The following is a 23,292-nucleotide window of genomic DNA, read 5'->3' as shown; positions in this document are numbered from 1 at the left end:
ACTACAAATAAAAGTCGTAATAATTCAAGAATAAAGTTATAATTTCATGAGAATGAATATGTATCTTGAAAAAAATGTAATTTTATGAGATGAAATCCGTAATATATTGAGAATAATTTCGTAATATTTTGAGAATAAGTCGTAATATTCTGGAATGATGTCATAATATTTCAAGATTAAAGTTGTAATATTTCTAGAATAAAATCATAATTTTATGAGAATAAGTCGTGTCTTAATAAAATCCAAATTTATGAGAATAAAGTCATATCATAATTTTATGAGATTAAAGTAATAATATTTCAAGATTAAAGTTGTAATATTTTGAGAATAAAGTCGTATCTTAATAAAATTTAAATTTTTTGATATAAAGTTATAATGTTTTGAGAAAAAAGTTGCAATTTTATGAGAATAAAATTGAAATACAAACAGGATCTTGTCTACGATGGTGTGTTAGGACACTAGATTAAAGTCCTAATGTCTTGAGAATAAAGTGAATAATTGCATAAATAAGGAGAAATCGTTGCATGTTGAAACTGAAATATTTTAAAACCTTTTAATTTTAATGCCTGTCATCCTTCATTTTCTTTCCTTTTAATTCAAGTTAAACTGTGGAATTTCAGTGTTTCAGAAGTACATATCAAAACCTGTTGTTGTAGATTATCAAAGCACAAAACTCTGAAAACAGTACAGAAAAGTCATGCTGGTTTTAATATTTTTATTTTGTGGAGAAACAAATAATGAATTGGGTTTTTTTTAGGTGAAAAAGGCTGTAGCATTACGCAATGTGGATAAAATACTGTGAATTCTTTATTACTTTAAAATAATATACTTTCTCATGGATTAAAATGGGTCCCAAAATCTGTAGAGAAAAAAAAAGATTTCATTTGTATTTTCATAATTTTTATAAAGAAGTCCTCCCCAAAACAATCAAATACACTGTTCCTACACAGTGACCAGACGTGAAGTAGAGAAATGAGATATTCCAGGTTTTAGCTGATGTTCCAGCTTCATTAAAAAGTCCCAAAACAGAGAGGCATGAGTGGACCCCCATTGGGTTGTGAGTTCTTTCCTTTATTCGTTGTGCTGTCACAAACTGACACTTTCAGAAGAAATATGCCTGCTCGTATCCTGAGAAGTTTGCAGAATAGATGGGAGTGTAGCCGTAAATCAGCTCCTCGTCTTTTACGTCATTCTGATGCAAACTGTTTCTTCCTAAAGAAAACAGGGGAAAAAAACATGATTAAAGATGACAAAAATGTGGGCCTGGTCTCAGTATTTCAGAAGCTGTAGATTGTTTTGTTTACGTAACATTTACTTCTAGTGTTCACTATGAAAAATGACTATAACAACATTTTTATAGCAAAATCTGCAACTTAAAGACAAACTAAACCCCAAAAACTACTTTTACTGCTGAAAACAAATTAATTTGAAGTAGTGTTGTTGATTGATCCTATTTGGTGCAATTTGTTGTCAAAATGTAAGAGGGACTGCCCTCTATAGGTTCAAACCCAGCTATTACAATCAAATTTTACTATTGGCTGAGAATGGTGGTTTGTGACGTCTAATCACTGTTGATCTATTTAATTGTAGATGTGACTACAGGTTCATATATTAGTGACAATCAGTGTTATAGTATTATAACAGTATTATTTTGTTCAATACTTACACTTATATTTCTTGCAATAGTCTACTTCATACTTTGAAATATTTATTTTTCTGCTATAGTTTTACTTCATACTGTGTAACACTTATATTTCATATTTTTACTATAGTTTTACTTTATACTGTGCAATATTTATATTTTATATTCCTGCAATAGCTTTACGTTTCACACTGTGCAAATATTTATTTTTATTTTCTGCAATATTTTTTCATAATTTACTACGCTGCTACCTGTAAATAACTCCTACCATAGTTAGCCCATCATACTTTAATTAGAGTTACTTTATTATATTCCTTCTTCTGTTGTTTTTTTTCTTTTTAGCTGTGTGCACTTTAAGGTGAAGCCAAATAAAATTGTTGTACAAATGTATATAAAGAGAGATAAAGGCATTTTGATTCTACATGGTTGACAGCAGATTTGAGTTAATGAGAATGGAAAACAGAGGGATAATATTTCTTCTTAAAGTCTAAAAACTTCTGACAATTCCCAGTAAACACACAATAAATACCTTCATTGATGAAAAACTCAGCCATCAGCGACGATAGCTGAACAGCATGTCGAGAGTGAGGGAAGTTCAAATTTGCTCGCCACTGAAAACGATTCACCTCCGGGTTGCCACTGCACTCCATAGAAAGGATATTTTTTACCTGGAATAGGAACAAAAACACCTGAAATTTTTAACCTTTAACTCATCTAAAAAGTGGTAATTCAGTTGATTAATTTACACAAAAAAAAACCATGTCTGACCTTCCACAGTTGAAACAAAGTGGACTCCGTTATTAGCGACATTGGTTGAGAGGACGGAGAAGAAATTCCTCAACTTTGTGCTAGCATTGAAATTCTGTAAATACATTACAAATACATAACAATTACATTATGATTTATTTTATCATCCATATACAGTATTATTTTTTTATTTTTTTGAGCGGCCATTTGTCTCTTTCAATATTCGACCTAATAAAATATCGCTTCAATCAAAAGAAGTATTTTCAATTGAAAAAAAATCACTTAAATTAAAAAAAACTTATTTAATGAAATAATAAATGTGTTCACATACTTTTTTTTTTGTTGTTGTCTAACATTAGTTTGCTTTCACACGCTTTTTTTCTTTGATCAATTTTGAAATAATTTTAGTTATTTTTTTATTTTTTTTATTTATTTTATTTATTTTTTAATCAAAGTGAATTTCCTGTTTTGGAATTTTCAGCAACTTTTAATGTTGTATTGATATATTATTCTAAGTTAATCATTCTATGACATATATTTATATTAAAGGTCCCAGAGTCTGCTGCTGATGTTTGATTAAATTACATCTTAATTTCATCTTTCAAATGAAAATCCAAAGATTTAATAGATTTCATATTAAAATCACTGCAGGGTTATGTTTTTGTCCCCAGGAAGGAGCTTAGCTTGAATTTTATGTTATTAAATATTAATTGTGCCATGGAAACCATGTCAAATCCCATATTTAATAACATTTGGATGCTGTCACGATAGCATTAACTTTACATTATTCTCTTTTACAAACAATACCAGGACAAACCATAGAAGAAGAAGGAAAAACAAAACATACATCACAGATTTATGGAAGGTTTTTATTTATTACCTTTACTTCTAATCCATAGTGGTGAAAATTTCCCGTCAGTGGTTCTTTGGTCAAAGCACAACGAAGCTCGTGAGGGATTTCACTAAACATCCTGCTGGTGTCAGCCTCTGTAAAAACAACAAAACAATCCTCTTAATGCTTGACCTCCCAAAACACACAAAATGACACTAAAATACACAAAACAACAGCAAAAATACACAAATTTACCACAAAAATAGAAAACACACAAAATTGCACAAAATTTCTCGCAAAACTCACAAGACAACTACAAAAACACACAAAACACCAACAAACACACAATAAATAAGAGAAATTTACCAAAAAGAATGACAAGAATAAACAAAATGACAGAAAATACAAACACAACAGCAGCAAAAGTACAAAAAATACCACAAAAACAGAAAACATTTATTCCAAAACACACATTATGACAACCAAAAACATGTTAGAAAACTATACAAAAACAAAGTAAAATTACTGTACTCCAAAATACAATATAACAAAAATGCACACAATTGCTAACAAAACTCACAAGAAGAGAAAAATTACAAAAAAATGACAAGAATACACAAAATGACAGACAAATACATAAAACAGGAAAAACACACAAAATTACTACAAAAACAGAAAATACACAAAATTATTCCAAATCACACATTGTGACTACAAAAAAATTATAGAAAACTATACAAAACACACAAAAATTACACTCAAAAACACAAGATAACAGCATAAATGCACAAAATTGTTAAAACTTACAAGAACGACAACAAAAATGTACCAAATGACCCCAATAACGCACAAAACAACAAAAAATAGAGAATCATTTAAAAAAAAAATGATAAGAATACACAAAATGACAGAAAAATATACAAACAACAATAAAAAGTATGCAAAATTATTAAAACACAAACAATTACAAGAAAAAAAATTACACAATGAATCCAAACACACACACAAAAAAAAAACAAAAACAATAAATGACACAAAAAACCATTTGTTCTTTCCTGTGTTAATACTCAGATTGGTCATTATTCTAAACGCTGACATGAATGTTGATAATGTGGCCCTCAGATCACTTTTGTTTTAACTAGCAGTGACTAAATGTCATTCAAAGAGACATTAGTATTTTAGTGAGTGAAACGAACACACTCAGACTCTGCTGACACCATGTGTTGTCGTCTTGTCCACACAGTCATACAATGACTAGAGGCAAAGATGGTGTGAAAACTTTACATTCTGGTACATGTATTCACTCTGACCTTGTGTTGATATTTTGACAGTAATAATAAATAAACTAGAAATGTGGCGTAAAGCTCTATTCTCTAACCTTGGGTTAAATCGAGTGGCAGAGAGAGGTTTTCAGCTGGAGTGGCGGTAAGGAGATTTTTCTCAGCCACCAGCACAGTGAGCAGCTGCATGCCCAGACAGGTCCCCCAGATTGGAAAGAAGTCCCCAGCATCATTGGCCTAAAGCACAAACACAAAGATCACAGGTTCACATGAAAATGAAATACAGCCACCACCATTATAGCTAAGCTTCACACTTGTCATCAGACTGGCTTGATTACACAACATAAGCACAATGTGTTCTACTTCACATCTCACTCTCACTGTAAAATAATCTATTCTTCCCCACCCTTTCTATTTCCTGCCTTGAGTCTCTCCCCCCTGCTCCCCTCCACCTCCACCAAGGTGTAACACTGCTCTCCCTTTTTATATCCTCCCTATAATAAAATGTTTCTTTCCCTTCCTCAGGGAGGGCTGGTGATGGTCACAATTAAGCAATAAAATAAATACATTTATTTCATTGCAATAACAAAACATGCATTGCTGTCTCATAATGATTTCACTTCTTGTAGTGTTGACCTTTGACAGCATGTGCAGACAAGACACATTCATACAAAAAGGCCACAGACTTCTCTTTGGTTTGAAAATTGGAAAGTCAACTGCAAACAAACTCCTGTAATTTAAGCAAAAAAAGAGTCTGACACAACAATGAGTGGGTTAAAGAGCAGCTATTTCTCCCCCATCACATCTCTAATAACCTTTAGACAGGTAATACTTTTTCTTAACAGTAGAATTCTTTGTTTTCTCAGTTCATTGACTTCATGCAATATTTTTTTGTTTTTAAGAGTTTTTAGTCTGAAGTTGAACCACAGATTTTGTGAAACATTAGGAAAAGTAAAAAAAACAAAAACATTTGTATGAGTTGTATTATTTCCATGCTAATAAAAGAGACTGGTCCTGTAGTGCTCTGTAAGTGAGCCTCTCAGCTCCTGACACGTATCGATTCAAGCGGACATCAGATCAATTTTGTATACAGGCCTGCCAAGTTGTTCTCTTGTCATCTGCCATAAACAAACCCAGTATTACCACAAAAGGGGGTGAAATAAGGTGAAACTAAGCACAGTGTGTGTCAAACAATGGCAAAAGACCAGTAACAGAATAACAGGAATATTTTCAATCAGCACAGACCAACAGAGAGTAGAGCCTCGGTATTATCTCTTATTTATTATCACCAATGCAATTAGATCATCCAAATAAGTTCAGACTTTGTAAGAAATACAGAAATACACAAACATTCTTTACAGACAGTAAGACTTCTACACATTCTGGCCTGTATAAGCATTAATGCCAATAAAGGAAGGCCGGCAATATAGTTATGAAAAACTCGTCCGTTGAAATGAACTTATTGACAAGACAACATCGTGAACATTTCCAAATTTGACCCAGAGTGTAATATTTTGATCCACTACCTACTCATTTCAAAGACAGAACTCAGACAAAACTAAATTAGCAGCACATCACTTCTACCTGATATGATCCAATCAATACTAAGTGATGAGCAGGACGATCTTGGAAGGAATAGTGCATGTATAGATAGCACAAATGTGACCTAAGAGAAAAAAAACCCCCACGTCTGATAGAGAACTGCAAAAACACAAAGCTCCACAGCAGAAAAAGGAAGTGTTGTTGGATGGCCCGGCAAACACTCACTGAGCAACAATAGGATTGTATTTCACATAGTGTGAATATTTTGAAAGCAGCTTTCCAATGGCACAATGAGAGAATGTGTGCTACCATTAACCCCATCAGCACAAACAACATAAAAGAGACAGTTTTAAAAAAAATATGTACATTTGTAATTGACACTAAATGCAATTTAGGATTAGAAACACATGAAACCTGCAAACACACTCACATAGAAGGCAAATACAGCACGAGTTGTAAACTAATCAGACGATCACTTGCACAAAATGTTTTAAATCTAAACAAAACCATTATTGACAATATAATGACAAGGGGTGAGTATTGGCAAGGGATCAGTGATTTGCAGTGACCACTAGGGTTGGGTAGGCACGTTGCAAATCGAGACCACCAATGACAATTTCATATGTTTCTGCTGGCAAGTGTTAATTAAATTCAAATCAACTTTATTTGTATAAAGCAAGTTACAACAAAGTCATCTCAATGCGCTTATCAAAATATAAAATTCCTAATAAGAAAGAAAAAACCCAACAAGATCCACATGAACAAGTATTTAGCCATCTAACAAAATCAACATCGTAAAACACCATTAAAGAAACATAAACAATTATTTTATATAGCCTCCATACTCTCCCAACAAGATTTATCTCATGACACGGCAGCGCATCCGTTGTTTGTGTTGGAAACACAGAAACGTGGAGAAAAAGACAACAACAACAACTCAGAACAGCCTCAGTGAGGAGCATGCAGAAAAAGAGAGAGAGAGAGAAAAAAAAAGAAATACAAGAAATTACCTGCAGTATTTTAACAATAAATGACACTGTTAAGTTTTGAAATAGATGTGTCTGTTTTGAAAGTGTGTGTTTTTTGGAATCATTTTATGTATTTTTCAGGTTTTTATTTTAATAATAGCAATAAATAAATTTTATATAGCGCAATTTGGACACTCAAAGTGCTTTACAGAATTAAGGGATTATTCTTTGACTCAACAATGACAGGTTGGTATGGTTTTATTTTGATAGTTGTTTTGTGTACGGAACTTTCCTGGAATTTTGTAGGTTTTTTGGGAGTCATTTTGCATATTTTTCCAATAATTTTGTAGTCATTTTTGTATTTGTGTTACTCTTTTGTGCATTTTTCTGTAATTTTGTATGTTATTTGGAGTCATTTTGTGTATTTTTCTATAATTTTGTATGGATGGATGGTTTATGACCACCCCGGTCATAAACTGTTTCAATCTCTCCCTTCTGGAAGATGGTTTCGGTCCATCAGGACCAGAACCTCCAGACACAAAAACAGCTTCTTTCCCTCTGCCACCATCCACATGAACACACCCCAAGTCACCCACTGAACCCCCCCCCACCCGATCACCACCTCCATGATGACATTATCTGCTGCACTGTATATACTGTGTATATATATATATATATATATATATATATATATATATATATATATATATTTATCCTTTATTCTCTATCTATCCTTTATTTATCCCTCATCCTTTATATTTATCATTATTATTATTATTATTGTTGCTGGGTTGTTCTTTTTTTTTTTTTTGTTTGTTTGTTTTGTGCACCAACTACCAAGACAAATTCCTTGTACTGTCCTTAAAACTGTACATGGCCATTAAAAACATTTCTGATTCTGATTTAGTTGTTTTAGTTTCAGTGTTTTCGGTAACCGTTTTGTATAGTCTTGTTATTCTGGTGTTTTGAGAATCATTATCTGTATTTTTGCTATTGTTTAGTGTATTTTTTCTTATTTTGTACTTTTTTTGTTTGGGGCTGCCCAAAGTTAGACCAAGGGCCACATGTATGGTATAAATCTTATCCACTGGACATAAATCATTTATTGATCATGGTCCCAAACTTCTGCAAAATCTGTGAAAATTCTCATTATCTGATCATGAAATTTAGCTTTCCAATGATTGGATTTGAACTCATTTTAAATTAATGGCAAAAAAATTGTAAAACTAAATCTTATCAAATGTGATACATCAAAAATATTATTTCTAACCTTCAGAGCAAGTTTGTAGAAGATCTTCGCCACCTTGGCAAAGTCAGAAGTCTCCAAATCCACGGCTCCTCCAATGAGAAGGAGGCTAAGGAAACACACAACTCAGTGCTTAATAAAATATGATCACAGGTAATAAACATAAACAAGATCACAGACAATTGTGCAAAGCTCACCCATTTATCTTCTTAAAGATGGTTTCATATTTATCCTGAGTAAAATCCAACCTGTGTTAGACAGAAGCCATGTAATTGTGATAAGAATCTGTTTAAAGGCTCACGTTTTAATCATTAAATGGATCATAAAGAAGCAACAGATTTGATTGGTTGACGTGAAAAACAAAACAAGAAAAATCTGTTGTTTGAGAATGTTTAATATATTGTAACATATGAAGTGTCCGATAATCTTTTTAATTCTCGTTTTGGATGCTTTCATTGATCAAACAAAGAGTGCCCCCCACCCCCAGGTATATGGAATAAAATACAGAAATATACACTGAACAACTGCAAAAATACACAAAATATCTCCAAACTCAAAAAACACAACAACCAAAATACACAAAATGATAGAGGAATGCCCAAAAATTACTCTACAACACATAAAAAAACTACAAAAAACACACAATGACAGAAAATTATACAAAACAACAAAAATATGCAAAAGAACTCTAAAAACAGATAAAATGACAAGAAAAAGGTCATAAAATGATGACAAAAACATACAAACTCTTAGTTATTTCCTATATTAATGCTAAGATTGGTCAATATTACAAATGCTGACATGAATGTTGATCATGTGACCCTTGGATTCTTGTTTGTGTTTCATGAATATAATCATGTCAATATTCCATAAATAAGGGACGGTAAAAACTGACTGGTTTGTTTAAGGATTTTATATTTTGTGCATAATGTTCTTAAATGACAATATTCTGTGTTGTCAGCTTAGATTATTAAATCATTTATGAAAATCTGTTTTTATTCTCTGTTTGGATGCTTCCATTGAGCAAACAAAGAGTGTACACCAGTGTTTGTGCCAGAAATGTGAAACTCGAGGTCTGGGAGCCACATGTGGCCCTTGGTCTAATTTTGTGTGGCCCCCCAGGTACTCCAAAATGCACTGAAAAATACACAAAACCACAGCAAATATACACAAAATAGCACTATTAATATGCATGCAATAAGAAAAAAAGATCATAAAATTAATCCAAAAACACAAAACAACAACAAAGGCAGACAAAATAATGACAGAAACACACTCATTATTATAAATGCTGACATGAATGTTGATCATGTGGCCCTTGGATTCATATTTTGTGACGCCTGCTAATAAATGTTGCCTATCCCTGGTTTGCTATTTAGCTGAGTCATTCTCCATGACGGGTGATTATTGTGACATCACATGCACTATTATTAATGTTCTGAGAAAAAAACTCAGAATTATGACTTTGAAAAAAAAAAAATCAGAACTCTGGCTTTTTTTACATCAGAATTCTGACTTTTTTCACAGAATTCTGACTTTTTTTTTCAGAATTCTAACTTTTTTTTCTCAGAATTCTGACTTTTTTCATCAGAATTTTTTTTTTTAATCAGAATTCTGACTTTAAACTCAGAATTTTGACTTTTTTCTCAGAATTCTGACTTTTTTTCTGAATTGTGACTTTTTTTGTCAAAATTCTGACTTTTTTAAAAATCTGAATTCTGCCTCTTTTTTTTGTCAAAATTCAAACTTGAATCTCGAAATTTAGCCTTTTTTTTGCCCATCTCTAATTTGCTATTTAGCTGAGTCATTCTCCATGACGGGTGATTATTGTGACATCACATGCACTATTATTAATATTCTGAAAAAAAAAACTGACTTTTTCCAATCAGAATTCTGACTTTTTTCTCAGAATTCTGACTTTAAACTCAAAATTTTGACTTTTTTTCTCAGAATTCTGACTTTTTTCTCAGAATTCTGACTTTAAACTCAAAATTTTGACTTTTTCTCAGAATTCTGACTTTTTTCATCATAATTTTTTTCTCAGAATAGTAATAATAATAACAAATATTGGACCTTGTTTTTTTTTTTTTCCAGTGGCCCTAATCCTCTTTCATAGATTAATTTTGCATCATTTTAATCTCTATAATATTGACGTCAACGTCTTAGAAATAAATTATGGTAATTGTCTATTCTATGCTATAATATTGTGTCTCCATCACAAACAGTGAGTGAACTTACCTGATGGGCATCACTCTGCTGCCCCCAGACTGCACATACTCCACATAGGAAGCAGGTATGTAGGTTTTCCCATAAGGCTTCATTGACTCATCTACAACCAGCTGAGTTAAAATACCTGTGGTGCAAAAACACATCAGCATGAATCAGAAACTATATACATTCACTCTCCATAGAGTATAGCTTTCACTCACCGATCACAGGTCTGTCATTCACCGCCTGCTGTGGAATAATCACAGCCCCCATTACTGCAGTAAAACAGCAGGTTAAAAACAAGCCCCAGCATGGTGAGAACCTGGTGTGGACCATTTTCCAGGAGAGTAACTAATATCACAATGAGTTGGAAATAATGCTGCTCGATAGTGAATCTGCTGCAGAGGTGTTGTCTTATATTCAATAGGAGGAAGTCCGGAAATCCCAGAGTGACATGTGACCATTCTCAGACATTCCTCTTACAATCAATAGTCTGAGGACTTTCTGACTTCCTTAACTGCAGGGTAAACATGTCACGTCATCCTTAAAAGCACAAAAAGCATTGGAGAGGGTTTTAAAGGCAGGTTGGTTTTACCTTTGAGCTGCGGCTGCAGGTGAACACACCCAGTACGCGTTCTTCTTTCAGACCTACAGATCCTGTTCTTCTTTGATTAATGCTCCAAATTTAGCTTCAGCTGCAGCTAAAAATAATTTTTAAAAAACCCCAGCGTGAACATGTTTAAAGATTTGCTCATTTTACAGGAAACACCTGCTCTTAACTTTGTGTTTTGGTTTTGTAGATTTTTTTATTGAGCAACTGAATGTATTGTAGCTCATGTGTACTGTGCTGACAATAAAGATTGGTCACTTTATGAACTCACTAAACGTCTCTTTTTTCCCACAGAACTGATTGGTTCCATGAAAAAAGCACAGATACAAAAAAAAAAACAAAACAAGAAAAAGCTCGCTCTTTTTTTTTTAATTTGAGAATATTTGATGTATTTTGTGTGTTTTTGGTTTCATTTTGTATATTTTTTTCTGTCACTCTTTGTGTTTTCTGTTGTGATTTTGTGTGATTTAATGTCATTTTGTGTATTTTCCTCTCATATTATGTGCTTTTGTATCGGTTTTGTGTTGTGTGGGTTTGGTATCATATTGAACGGAATAAAAATGACTCCAAAACACACAAAATGACAGAAAAGTACACAAAATATCACCAAAATACACAAAACTGACTCCAAAATCACAATATGACAACAAGAATACATAAAATGACTCGTAAAACACACTGAACTTGTTCCACTGACATTAGAATTTAGCTTCAGCTGCAGCTGAAAATAATTTTTAAAAAACCCCAGTGTGAACAGGTTTAAAGATTTGCTCATTTTACAGGAAACACCTGCTCTTAACTTTGTGTTTTGGTTTTGTAGATTTTTTTATTGAGCAACTGAATGTATTGTAGCTCATGTGTACTGTGCTGACAATAAAGATTGGTCACTTTATGAACTCACTAGACGTCTCTTTTTTCCCACAGAACTGATTGGTTCCATGAAAAAAGCACAGATACAAAAAAAAAAAACTAAACAAGAAAAAGCTCGCTCTTTTTTTTTTAATTTGAGAATATTTGATGTATTTTCTGTGTTTTTGGTTTCATTTTGTATATTTTTTTCTGTCACTCTTTGTGTTTTCTGTTGTGATTTAATGTCATTTTGTGTATTTTCCTCTCATATTATGTGTTTTTGTATCGGTTTTGTGTTGTGTGGGTTTGGTATCATATTGAACGGAATAAAAATGACTCCAAAACACACAAAATGACAGAAAAGTACACAAAATATCACCAAAATACACAAAACTGACTCCAAAATCACAATACGACAACAAGAATACATAAAATGACTCGTAAAACACACTTAACTCGTTCCACTGACATTAGAATTTAGCTTCAGCTGCTGCTGAAAATAATAATAAAAAACCCAAACATGAGCAAATTTTAAGATCTACTTATTTTACAGAAATCACCTGCTCTTAACTTCATGTTTTGGTTTTGTAGATTAGAAGAGTTTTGAGGGAAAATGCTTGGAATTCTGAAAATTTTTTAGTTATTTTCACAAAATTCCTCTTTCTGAATTTAAAATCAGAATTCTGTGATAAAAGTCAGAATTTCTTGAGGAAAACAGTTATTGTACTATGATTTTCATGATCTGACCGAACTTAATAATTCAGTTCAACACATAATTCTTTTATGAACATTTTTTATTAATTTGTTCTTTCATCTTTTTTTTAATAAAAGTTTCTTCCTGCATTAGAGGGAGAAAAGGATAGGGAGAGAGAGGGGAACGTTTTAAATCATCATGGGGGGGATAGAGATTTAGAGTCAAACTTGAGGTTTGTATTGTTCTAATGTTTGGTTTTCCTGGTAAACCACTGGTGGATTCTTTTCCATAGAGGTTTCTTTTTAGCGTGGCTGGACCGCTCTTCTTCTAATTCCACATCTTTGGCTTTCAGTTGGTTCTGTGTTGTGACCAGGGCGTTCTTCAGCATGGTCACCTTTTCTTTCACCTGCTCCTCCAGACTGCAGTAGGCCTGCTCCTTTGACTTCACCACTTCTAACATGTTGGCGTTCACCTCCAACAGTTGGTCGTGTTGATCACTTTGACTTTTGAATTTCTCCTGCACCTGCCTGAGATCAGCCCTCAGAACGTCGTTTTCCATTTTCTGCTCATGGAACTCCTTTCTGGAAACGTCGAGAGCCAGTTTGAGTTTGTCCAGGTCCTTCTCTTGTAATTCCATCAGGTACGTTGCAAAGAATCTCTTGTTTCTCCTCTTTGCACATGTGATACACCCTGGTGGTGCTTGGTCAGGTACCAGTGTGCAGCTTGGTTCACAGGGACTCACTGGTACGGTGGCTGGTGGATGGTTCACCTGTTCATCATCACCCTTGTCTCCAGGAGATGATGGTTGGTCTCCCTTCATCTCCTGCGTCTGAACCTTCTTCCTACGAGGTGGCTTTGGCGGGTGAAATGACGCCCCTCTGAATTTGTTCAATAAGGGCTCAGAATCCCCAATGTCACTAAAAGTAACGTCCATTGCTGGTTTTTGATCCATCTTCAACGTTTCAAGAAACAAATGTAAGAGAACGTTCAACAAATAAGTGAAGTTTTTAGAGCTTTGAGCTTTGAGCTGTGTGTGCTACTGTAGAAGAATCCAGGGACTTTCAACTGATGTTGCTTTCATCTCCTGTGTTTGTTTTCATTTCTGTTGTCATGGTTACAATCAACACAACATTCTAAATGATGATTTGCTGCTGCTTTGTTAACAAACAATAAAATAATGAAATTAAAGAAATCTAAACAGGGCTAACAACAAAAAAAGACCCCCCCCCCAACAAAAAAAAAAAAAATATTTAGAAACTCAGGTGAATTAAAAGCCAAGGATTAAAAGTGGATTTAAAGTGGGATTTGAAAGTCTTCAGTGGGGGGGGGCTGTTAGACTTTGGTGGGTAGCTCACTCTACAGCAGTGTTTATCAAATGGGGGTACGTGTACCCCTAGGGTTACGCAATGTCACTGCAGGGTGGGCTTGAGGGAGAGAGTGGAAAATAAACAAATAAAGTGTCAGTCTTTGTCCCCCCCCCAGGCATGAGATGACTGGAAATAATAAAAACTAAAGAAATGAATATATTTGGGAGCCACTAATTCTATTTTAACCTATGTGGGGTGGCCTGAAATTTCTAAAAAAATGTAAATATTTTTTTGTAATTCTTTTTTTAAATTAAAACAACACAATCTATAACAACTGTATTTCTATACTTTTACTTTGTGAATATAGCAGTGAAAATAAATACATATCTGATCTCAAACATGATTGAAAACTAGTTCTAAAAAAAAATGTTTTTGGGGTCGACAGAAATTTTTAATATCAAAATGGTGTCACGATAGGGCGAGAACATGAAAATACAGGCTCTACGTTTTATCTTCAGAATATGTGTTAAACTAAAGCTACAGAATACACAAAACTTTACTCAAATTATAAAGTACAAATTAATATTCCACAAAATTTAGAAAAATACAAAACCTTACTAAAATGAAAAATGTTTTTGTGTGAATGTGTAGCTACAAGTCCACAGCACTATGAACTACATGGCCAGTATAAAAGCATCTGAATTGAAAAATAATGTAAAAACTGTTGATTTTAATTGGACGGTATAATATTTCAATTGCTAAAATTGTCAGACAAAATGTTTTTAAGCAGTATGACCCGTATTTCAAAGTAAAATAAGGTAACTGTACTGTAATATTTAATTAATTTGTGTTTACAATGGGATTTTTTTGGGGGGGGGGGACACAACCCCTGCATTCCCCACCATAATTTGCACCCCTGTCCCCTTTGTCCAACTACAACATTTTGCTCAGAATATTGTGAAAAAACAACAATAGAGCACAATGATGGAATGAAAGAGTAATAATGCTAATTTTAAAGAATCTCTTTTTATAAATAAGTGGGATGAAATAAAAAAAAATTTCTAGGTTTTAAGAGTGATCCGTGTTTTTATTTAATGTTTTAACCAAAATCATTTTGATCAACTTAAAAAAACTAAAAAAAACAATACAAAATCCTGTATTTTTAATGCTTTCATTAGTTAATTTCCCCATTCTCTCTCTCGTACCCCCTGTAGAGCCATCGTGTACCCCTAGGGCAGCGGTCTAAAACCTTTACTCTCAAAAGAGCCATTTTGAATCATGTCACCTGCAAAGTTCTACCGGAGCCGATAAAAAAAGTAATGAAGACAATATAGTGCATACAATTCAGTTAAACTTTTATTGAATAATGTTTTGTAAAAAAGGGTTTTTTGAGCTAATGTATTTGAAGGGCTACAACAAATAAATGAATCTATCCCCACACAATTAAAATCTTTATAATTGATTTAGTTATCTTACCAGGGATTTAAAACCTAAGGTAGACCACAGGTAAGTTATTGGTCTGTAGATGTTACAGGAGGTGAAGTAGGATCTTGGAGTTATTGCACAATGTGATTTGTTTTTAGGATGACAAATTGTTATGTCATGATTTTATTTGGTGTCAATGTCATTAATCGTTAATACGCTCTGTAAGAAAATAATTATTTATTTCAATATGTTTTTTAAAGCTATTGGGAGCCATTGCAAAAGAGTCAAAGAGCCACATGAGGCTCTAGAGCCGCAGGTTGCAGACCCCTGCCCTGGGGGTACATGTACCCCTATTTGAGAAACACTGCTTTAAAAGGCCGAATTTGGCCCCACGGTTGTGATGAGCACTTTTTGTTTTGTTATTTGTGTTTTTGTCATTCTTTTGTATGTTATGGGAATAATTGTGTATTTTTGTCATTTTGTACATTTATGTCGCACAAAATTAGACCAAGGGCCATGTTTGATTAGATTATTTGATTTGCAGCAAACATGTTTCGTTTTTCCGCAATTTTGTATGTTTTTGTGGACAATTTGTTTGTCATTTTCTGTTTTTTAGAGTAGTTTTTGTGTTTATTTGTATATTGTTTTGTTATTTATGTGTTTTTGTCATTCTTTTTGTATGTTATGGGAATAATTTTGCGCAATTTTTGTCAATTTGTGCATTTATGTCGCACAAAATTAGACCAAGGGCCATGTTTGATTTAGATCATTAGATTATTTGATTTGCAGCAAACAGTGGCAGCAGCCAGAGGAGTGTTCTAGCGAGTGGAATCATTTGGGAGGAGCTCAAAGTAGAGTAGTTCTCCTCCACATTAACAATGGAGATAAAAGATTTGGAATCTGGATATAATTATCTTTTGATGTGTCAGCACCAGTCACTAAGGAATATCTACAATTTATTCGAGATTCTCTATCCTGCGTCATTCTGGAAATTCTTTGGGATTTCACTGGAAATAGTTGCATAACTAGAACAGGAAAAAAGGAATACATTCCAAGATTTAGATTGTTGGCAAAGCTGATTAAATGCAAGACAAATGAAGCTAAGAAGCAACAAGGATAAACGTTTTGATTGATTTTGGAATAAAACAGCGACAGAAATGAAAAAAATGAATGTATAGAATATTTTAATTCATTGTTATTCATCACAAACCATTCAGTGCATTGTTGTTCACATTTTCTAGTTGAAACACTAGATATTTACAAATGCCAATCGGCTAAAATTAATAAATATAGATAATTGTACAAGTCATAGGAGTTGCTGTTAGACTGGCAGAATATCTGTACCCTCCTCACTGAATACTGCATAGTTACATGAAATATATTAGTAAACTCATTAACATGTACTTATTTAACCTGAATTTTTCCTCAAATCTCACTTTAAAAATATTACACTTTAGTCCCACTTTGGTCCAAAGAAGAAGTTCTTCATCCGAGCGACTACGACATCATCGTCAAAGCAACACAGCTCAACATTTCAGTCTTTTTCTGCAAAAAAAAAACCAGAAATGTATTAATTAATTAGGAGCAAACCAAGTGGTAACCTCAACTAGAGGAACTGCTATTCCTGAAGAATGCATGAGATGAACACCTCAGAGTCAGTATAACTCTCAGCGTAAGGCTTCAGAGTAAGAATAATCCTAAATATAACCCCTCAGAGTCAATATAACCTGTCCCGCCTCTCATTGCCGTAACCTTGGTATCATTTTTGATAATAACCTTTCCTTCGACCACCACATCAAGCAAATCATGAAAACCGCTTTTTTTCACCTCAAAAACATTTCTCGTCTCCGTCCTTCACTTTCCTTCCCCGCCGCTGAAACTCTAATTCCCGCCTTTATCACATCCCGCCTTGACTACTGCAATAACATCCTTTTTGGTACAACCTCCACACTCGTAAATAAACTCCAATACATCCAAAACGCAGCTGCCCGCCTCCTCACCCACACCCGCTCCCGGGACCACATCACCCCGTCCTCCAAAACCTCCACTGGCTCCCCGTTCCTCAGCGCATCGAATTCAAACTCCTCCTTCTCACCCATAAAGCCCTTAACAATCATGCCCCCTCCTACCTCACAGATCTGCTCCACCCTGCAGCAGCCGCTCCTCTGATGCCAACCTCCTCACTGTCCCCAGGACCCAGCACATAACCTGGGGGGACAGAGCTTTCTCTGTAGCTGCCCCCACCCTATGGAATTCCCTACCAAGCCACATCTGCAACTGCACTGACCTCCAATCCTTCAAATCACTTCTCAAAACTCACCTGTTTCACTGAGCTTTTAATGTTTAAACCACCCACCCACTCACTTCTTTTCTCTATGTCATATTCTCTTCTATCAATGCTCTTGTTGTTTTTAATGCTGTAAAGTGTCTGAGTGTCTGAAAAAGCGCTTTTAAATAAAATGTATTATTATTATTATAACCTCTCAGAGTCAGTATAATCGTCAGTATCACCCCTCAGAATCAGTATAACCCTCAGTACAACCCCTCAGAATCAGTATAATCGTCAGTATAACCCCTCAGAATCAGTATAACCCTCAGTTTTGCAATAATCAATAACCAATTAATTAATAACTTAGAAAAACACAAGGACATGGGGGGATTTTGGGGGATGTTTTAACACCACAAAACATATGTAAGAATAATATTAACATAAAATAATATTCAGGGAGATAAAAAAAAAAAACAATAGTGAGGATTCCATGCATCCTCATTCATAAAAAATAAAAGCACAAAACAACAGATTAAGGGTCCGTAAATATTATTTTATCAAATCTATGATGAGAATGTGGAAATCCAGAATATAAAGAATGTTTATTAAAGGTTATCAGTGTTTCTCTATTCTATATCCAACTGTGGGAGGAAACGCATGCAGTGTGACACATTTTTTCTGAAATTACCTTTGAGACGTGTAACATACTGATGGACGTCTTCATACACAGCAGCCAGCAGCTCTTCTTTGGTCTTCTGACCATCCAGGATAGCTATAGAAGAAGAAGATGAACTATTAAACTGTTCCACTACGTCTCTAATCTGATCTAATGTCATATTTTCACTCCCTCACCAATTCCCGACACCGATCCCTCCATCTCTTTACGGTGTATCAGATACATCGGCCATACGTATCTATCAAAATATCCCGGAGGATCTGGGGGGTCGTACACTCTTAAACTGTCAATTAAAAAAGGGAAAATGATTAACTATTGATATCAAAATCAAATCAAAAAATAAAAATATCAAAGAAAAAGAAGGGCACCTTCGTCTCTTCTTACAGACGTCATAGGGGATTTCAATGAAGAATCTTCTGTCAAAAAGCTCATTCAGAGGTCTGAAAAGAAATATACAATAAACAAAACATTGATCAGTTCACTGAATTATGACAGAATGCTTTGATTAAATAGTAGTAAATTATAGTAATAAACTTGCCTTACAAGTAACTTTATTTAAAAAATATAATATTTATGTCAGCATTTAAAATAATGACAAACTTGAGCATTAATACTGGAAACAAAGGGATTTTGTCATCATTTACTGTATTTTTCTCTCATTTTCTGTGTAGATTCATTTTGTATACTTTTCTGTGTTTTTGTGTATTCTAGTCATTTTTTTTGTAAAATGTTATTATTTTTTCATATTTGTTGCTAGTTTGTTTGTTATTGGGGTCATTTTGTGCATATTTAAATTTGTCATATTGTGTTTTTCGAGTACTTTTTGTGCGTTTTTGTATATTTTCCTATCATGTTTTTGGTTATCATAATAATTGTATGTATTTTCTGTTTTTTAACACAAGAAAGAACAAAAGGTTTTTGTGTTTTTATCGAGTCATTTTGTCTATTTTTAGGATTGTTTTGTATGTTTTTTTTTTTACATTTTATTTGTTTTTGGAGTAATTTTGTGTATTTTTGGTATTTATTTGTGCTTTTAGAATCATTTTGTGCGGTTTTCTTTACGTTTTTGGGGTCATTTTTGCTTTCCTTGTGTGTTATGGCATCTTTTTGTGTATCTCTGTTGTCCTTTTGTGTGTTTCTGTCCTTTTGTGTGTTGTGAAGACTTTTTTGCGTCATTTTTTGCATTTACATTGGGGGCTGCACAAAATTAGACCGAGAGAGCCGCGTGTGGCCCCTGGGCCGCCAAACGCCCATGTCTATATATTATCCAAGTTAACCTAATTTATTTTGCATTTTGTTTAACTGTGAACGTCTTTATTCATTATTTACTGATCACATGAGCACCTGTCCCACTATTTACACGTAACTCTTTTCCTTTGTCATTTTCAAAGCAGTGTTCTTGTGTACCTGTAGTTAAAAATGAGGAATCCTTCCACTATGAGGACGTAAACCTCTTCAGAACCAGAAACTATTTCACTGGCAGGCTTCAGTCCTTTCTGTCTCAGAAACGTCTCTGGATCTCTTCGCCATGAATTCACCACATTCACCATCTTGTCCATGTGGAGCGCACTGAGCACTAAAACAGAGACATGGTCATTCCCCTGCAACTCCAAAATGAGTAAAATAATCATTGAGTGAGTAAAGTGCTTAATCAGAGACTAATATTTATAAAAGCTACTAAGTTTGGACTTCTATGTGTATTTAAATATTAAAATATGCATACTGTCGTACTGTTTGAAGCCATGACTGTCCGTGGGTATCTCTGAATCATCCTGGAAAACAGACGCAAGTTTGATTTCACACAGTTTTAATTTCAGAAGTGTCATCTATAAAAGGTGAAGTGAAGTAAATTTTATTTCCTCAAAAAAAACCTGCACTGTCACCTTAAAGTAGGAATCCTGTGCGATGATGCAGCTGTTGGGAATCTGCTGCTGAAGACTCTTGGAAAGAGTAGATTTTCCTCCATTTGTCATCCTGAAACAAAGAGGTCATCCCAGTGTTATTAGAGGGTTCCCCATGAAACTTTTTACCTCCCGATACGATGCCCATATTGCAGCCTTGCGTATCGGTCAATATTGATATTGATATTGATATTAGGGGTGTTTTTCTATTTTTATTATTTTATACTATTATTATTTTACTCTTTATTCTTTAAGGGCTTAACAGGGAACTAGGGGACGATATTACATTATGTACATGTCATGCACTTAATGACAATTAAAAATTCTTGAATTCTTAGAGATTTTAGATGCAAGCCGACATAATCCTTAACTCGGTTTGTTTTTTGCTGATATTAACTGACATCCTATATCATTATCGGGTCAGAACACCCATAAATCTTATTACTTTTAATTGATTATACTAAAGATGATACATATTATCAGCCAGTATTCGGCATAAAATGTTTTATTGGTCAACATTTGTATTGGGTTTTTTCAATAATACTGAAAAAAAAAAAACATATCTGCTGTTATTTAAGATATTTAAAACAAATATGTGACTTGTTCCATAACTAAAGTTCAATAAGTATTCTTCTTTTGAACAGATGATTTTTATTTGTGGAATACACACAGTGAAGAATCACATAAAAAGTAGCCTTAACCTGTTATTACATGTAATATATATCATTTGACCCAAAATTAAGTCGAGAGCGGATGGAGTCTATGTTTATATCAGTATCGGTTAATATTGGAAAAGGGAAATAAAGTGTGGCAATGTAGTGGTGGTAATTAAAGGTTTCTCAAAATAATGTTTTGGGACCATATCACACATTTTCATGGTATTTTTTTCATGATAGAAACCTATACAAAAACACAACAAAAATGCATACAATTGCTTGAAAAACTCACAAGACGACTACAAAAATACACAAGATGAAAACAAATGAAAAAGAAAAGAGTAACGTGACGCAGAAATGAGTAAATCCTGAAACGGAATTTGAGAATTTTCAAACAGAAAATGACACCAAAAATACACAAAATTATGACAAAAACAGAAAATTCACAAAATTATGACAAAAACAGAAAATACACAAAATTATTCCAAAATGCACATTATGACGACCAAAAACATGATTGAAAACTATACAAAAACACAAGAAAATTACTCCAAAAACACAATATGACTACAAAAAACACAAAACAAAAACAAACACACAAAAAAATGACAAGAATACACAAAATGCCAAGAAAATACAAAAAACCACAGCAAAATACATTAAATTATTCCAAAATACACATTATGACAACCAAAAAAATGAAAGAAAACTCAACAAAAACTCTCAAAAATTACTCCAAAAACTCATAAGGACAACAAAAAGACGCACAAAGTTGCAAGCAAAACTCCCCAGACGACTACAAAAAATATACAAAATTACCCCAATAACACACAGAACAACCACAAACACAAAGAAATGAGAGAAACTTCAAAAAGAAAAAAATTAAACTTAAAAAAAAAAACAACAGATTGACGAATAACGTAATAACATTGTGAGGTGGGGGTGAAGGGAAATTCCCTGTAATGTCGATGTGGTCAATCAGACATTATCAGCCAGTGGTTAAAGATCGAGTCTCTGGTTTGGGTGCAATGACCTTTTACCATTTGCACACTTGCAACATGATTTGTTTATTCAACATTTATCGTTACCACTCTATGACTGCAAAAACAGTTTTTTAATTCACTCTTCTTTTTTTTTTTGACTAATACACCAAATGATTTGTCTATACAAAGTGAAAAAAAACCAAACAACTGAACATGGGTGAAAGTTTCTGATACAGAAACTGTTTCAGTGCAAAAGGAACAGCTCTGAATATGTCTATCACCATGTCAGTCAGTTAATATGTTAAGGTTTCATTTATTCAGACTACTTTTTTCAGGAAATTTACTTTGAAGGTGCATCTGAGGAAGACTGACAGTTGACAGGAAATAAAAGTACATTTCATGAAAATGTTTGGTGAAAAAGTTCAACCTTAACGTATTATTTTTCAAAAAGAAGACAAAATGAACTTGCTGGAATTGTCAGTTAGTTGTATGTAATAAAGCATTAATGTTTGTATTATTATTATTTACTCGTATTATAAAGTCTTATACTTTGCTGACGCATCTGCACATTTAATACAATATATACTATATCTGTCTCTGATTATCATTCTATTTGCAAAAAAACAAGCAATAAATGCAGTTATTTTTCAACAATATGAGATTAAAAATGACTGCCAGCATGTCATATATAAGCAAGAGAAAGCCCTGCAAATATTGTGTAGTTTTATTGAAAAGATGTCTTTGTAGAGACCGAGATATTTACAACTAAATTAGTTTATTTACTCAGTGATTCATGTTTTCTCTCGCATTTTTACTGGCAAATAATGGTGATGACAAATCGTGAATGGAGTAAAATTGGCAAAAAAATAAGCATGCAATATGGTGGAAAGAGGTTAAACGTGACAATAATGGGTCACGATATGTGACATTAGGTGGGAAAAGTGTGCAAAAAAAAAAAAAAAGACATCAGGATCAAAAATATGGCAAGAAAAAGTGATGATAATATGTTAAAATATGGCAAGTTTGGTGTAGTTGCAGAAAAATCATGAATTTAACAAAGTTTCTCGCACAAAAATCTACTCAGACGTGGATCTTTTGCCCAATACTTATAATTTGTAAGTAAGTGAAGAATTACTTTGCGTTACTTTAAAGATATATTAGGTTTAATTATCCTGGTAAATACACATACGTGAATCGTGAAGTCCAGATAAGTTTAATTTTATTTTCCATGTCTTCCATTGAATAGTTTAAAAACATGATTAAGAGCAGAGACAAATGCGTGTTTTTGCATGAAGGTAAACGCATAAGATGATCCATAACTTACCCACCAACTCCAACAATGACTTTCTTCATCATGGACAGCGCTGTAAACATCTGTTTGCGGCAGTTTATTAGTAGTTTGTTCATGTGGGTAAAGGACGAGGTCGCGGGTTATTCAGGTTTCTGCAACTGGGTTC

The 23,292-nt window shown here is 33.5% G+C and overlaps 2 protein-coding genes across 2 annotated transcripts; both read right to left on the bottom strand.

The window, feature by feature from the left end:
• Positions 1–700: 700 nt before the first annotated feature.
• Positions 701–11,085, bottom strand: LOC114469609 (gamma-glutamyl hydrolase). The gene is given in 10 exon segments (XM_074783818.1): positions 701–1,212; positions 2,172–2,277; positions 2,279–2,310; positions 2,411–2,504; positions 3,270–3,376; positions 4,600–4,738; positions 8,282–8,366; positions 8,455–8,505; positions 10,496–10,610; positions 10,687–11,085. Coding segments are annotated over 10 exon segments (954 nt in total). The 5' UTR covers positions 10,802–11,085; the 3' UTR covers positions 701–1,102.
• A 5,618-nt stretch (positions 11,086–16,703) lies between these two features.
• Positions 16,704–23,275, bottom strand: nmrk1 (nicotinamide riboside kinase 1). Its single transcript, XM_028457269.1, has 8 exons — positions 23,160–23,275; positions 20,179–20,269; positions 20,019–20,067; positions 19,703–19,871; positions 18,664–18,735; positions 18,472–18,578; positions 18,308–18,391; positions 16,704–16,895 (listed from the first exon to the last, which is right to left on the bottom strand). The coding sequence occupies exons 1-8, from the start codon at positions 23,240–23,242 to the stop codon at positions 16,885–16,887; spliced, it is 666 nt and encodes a 221-aa protein (XP_028313070.1). The 5' UTR covers positions 23,243–23,275; the 3' UTR covers positions 16,704–16,884.
• Positions 23,276–23,292: the final 17 nt, after the last annotated feature.

Source organism: Gouania willdenowi, chromosome 9 (assembly GCF_900634775.1).
Source record: "Gouania willdenowi chromosome 9, fGouWil2.1, whole genome shotgun sequence".
NCBI lineage: Eukaryota > Metazoa > Chordata > Actinopteri > Blenniiformes > Gobiesocidae > Gouania > Gouania willdenowi.
This window is presented reverse-complemented; position numbering and strand designations above follow the sequence as displayed.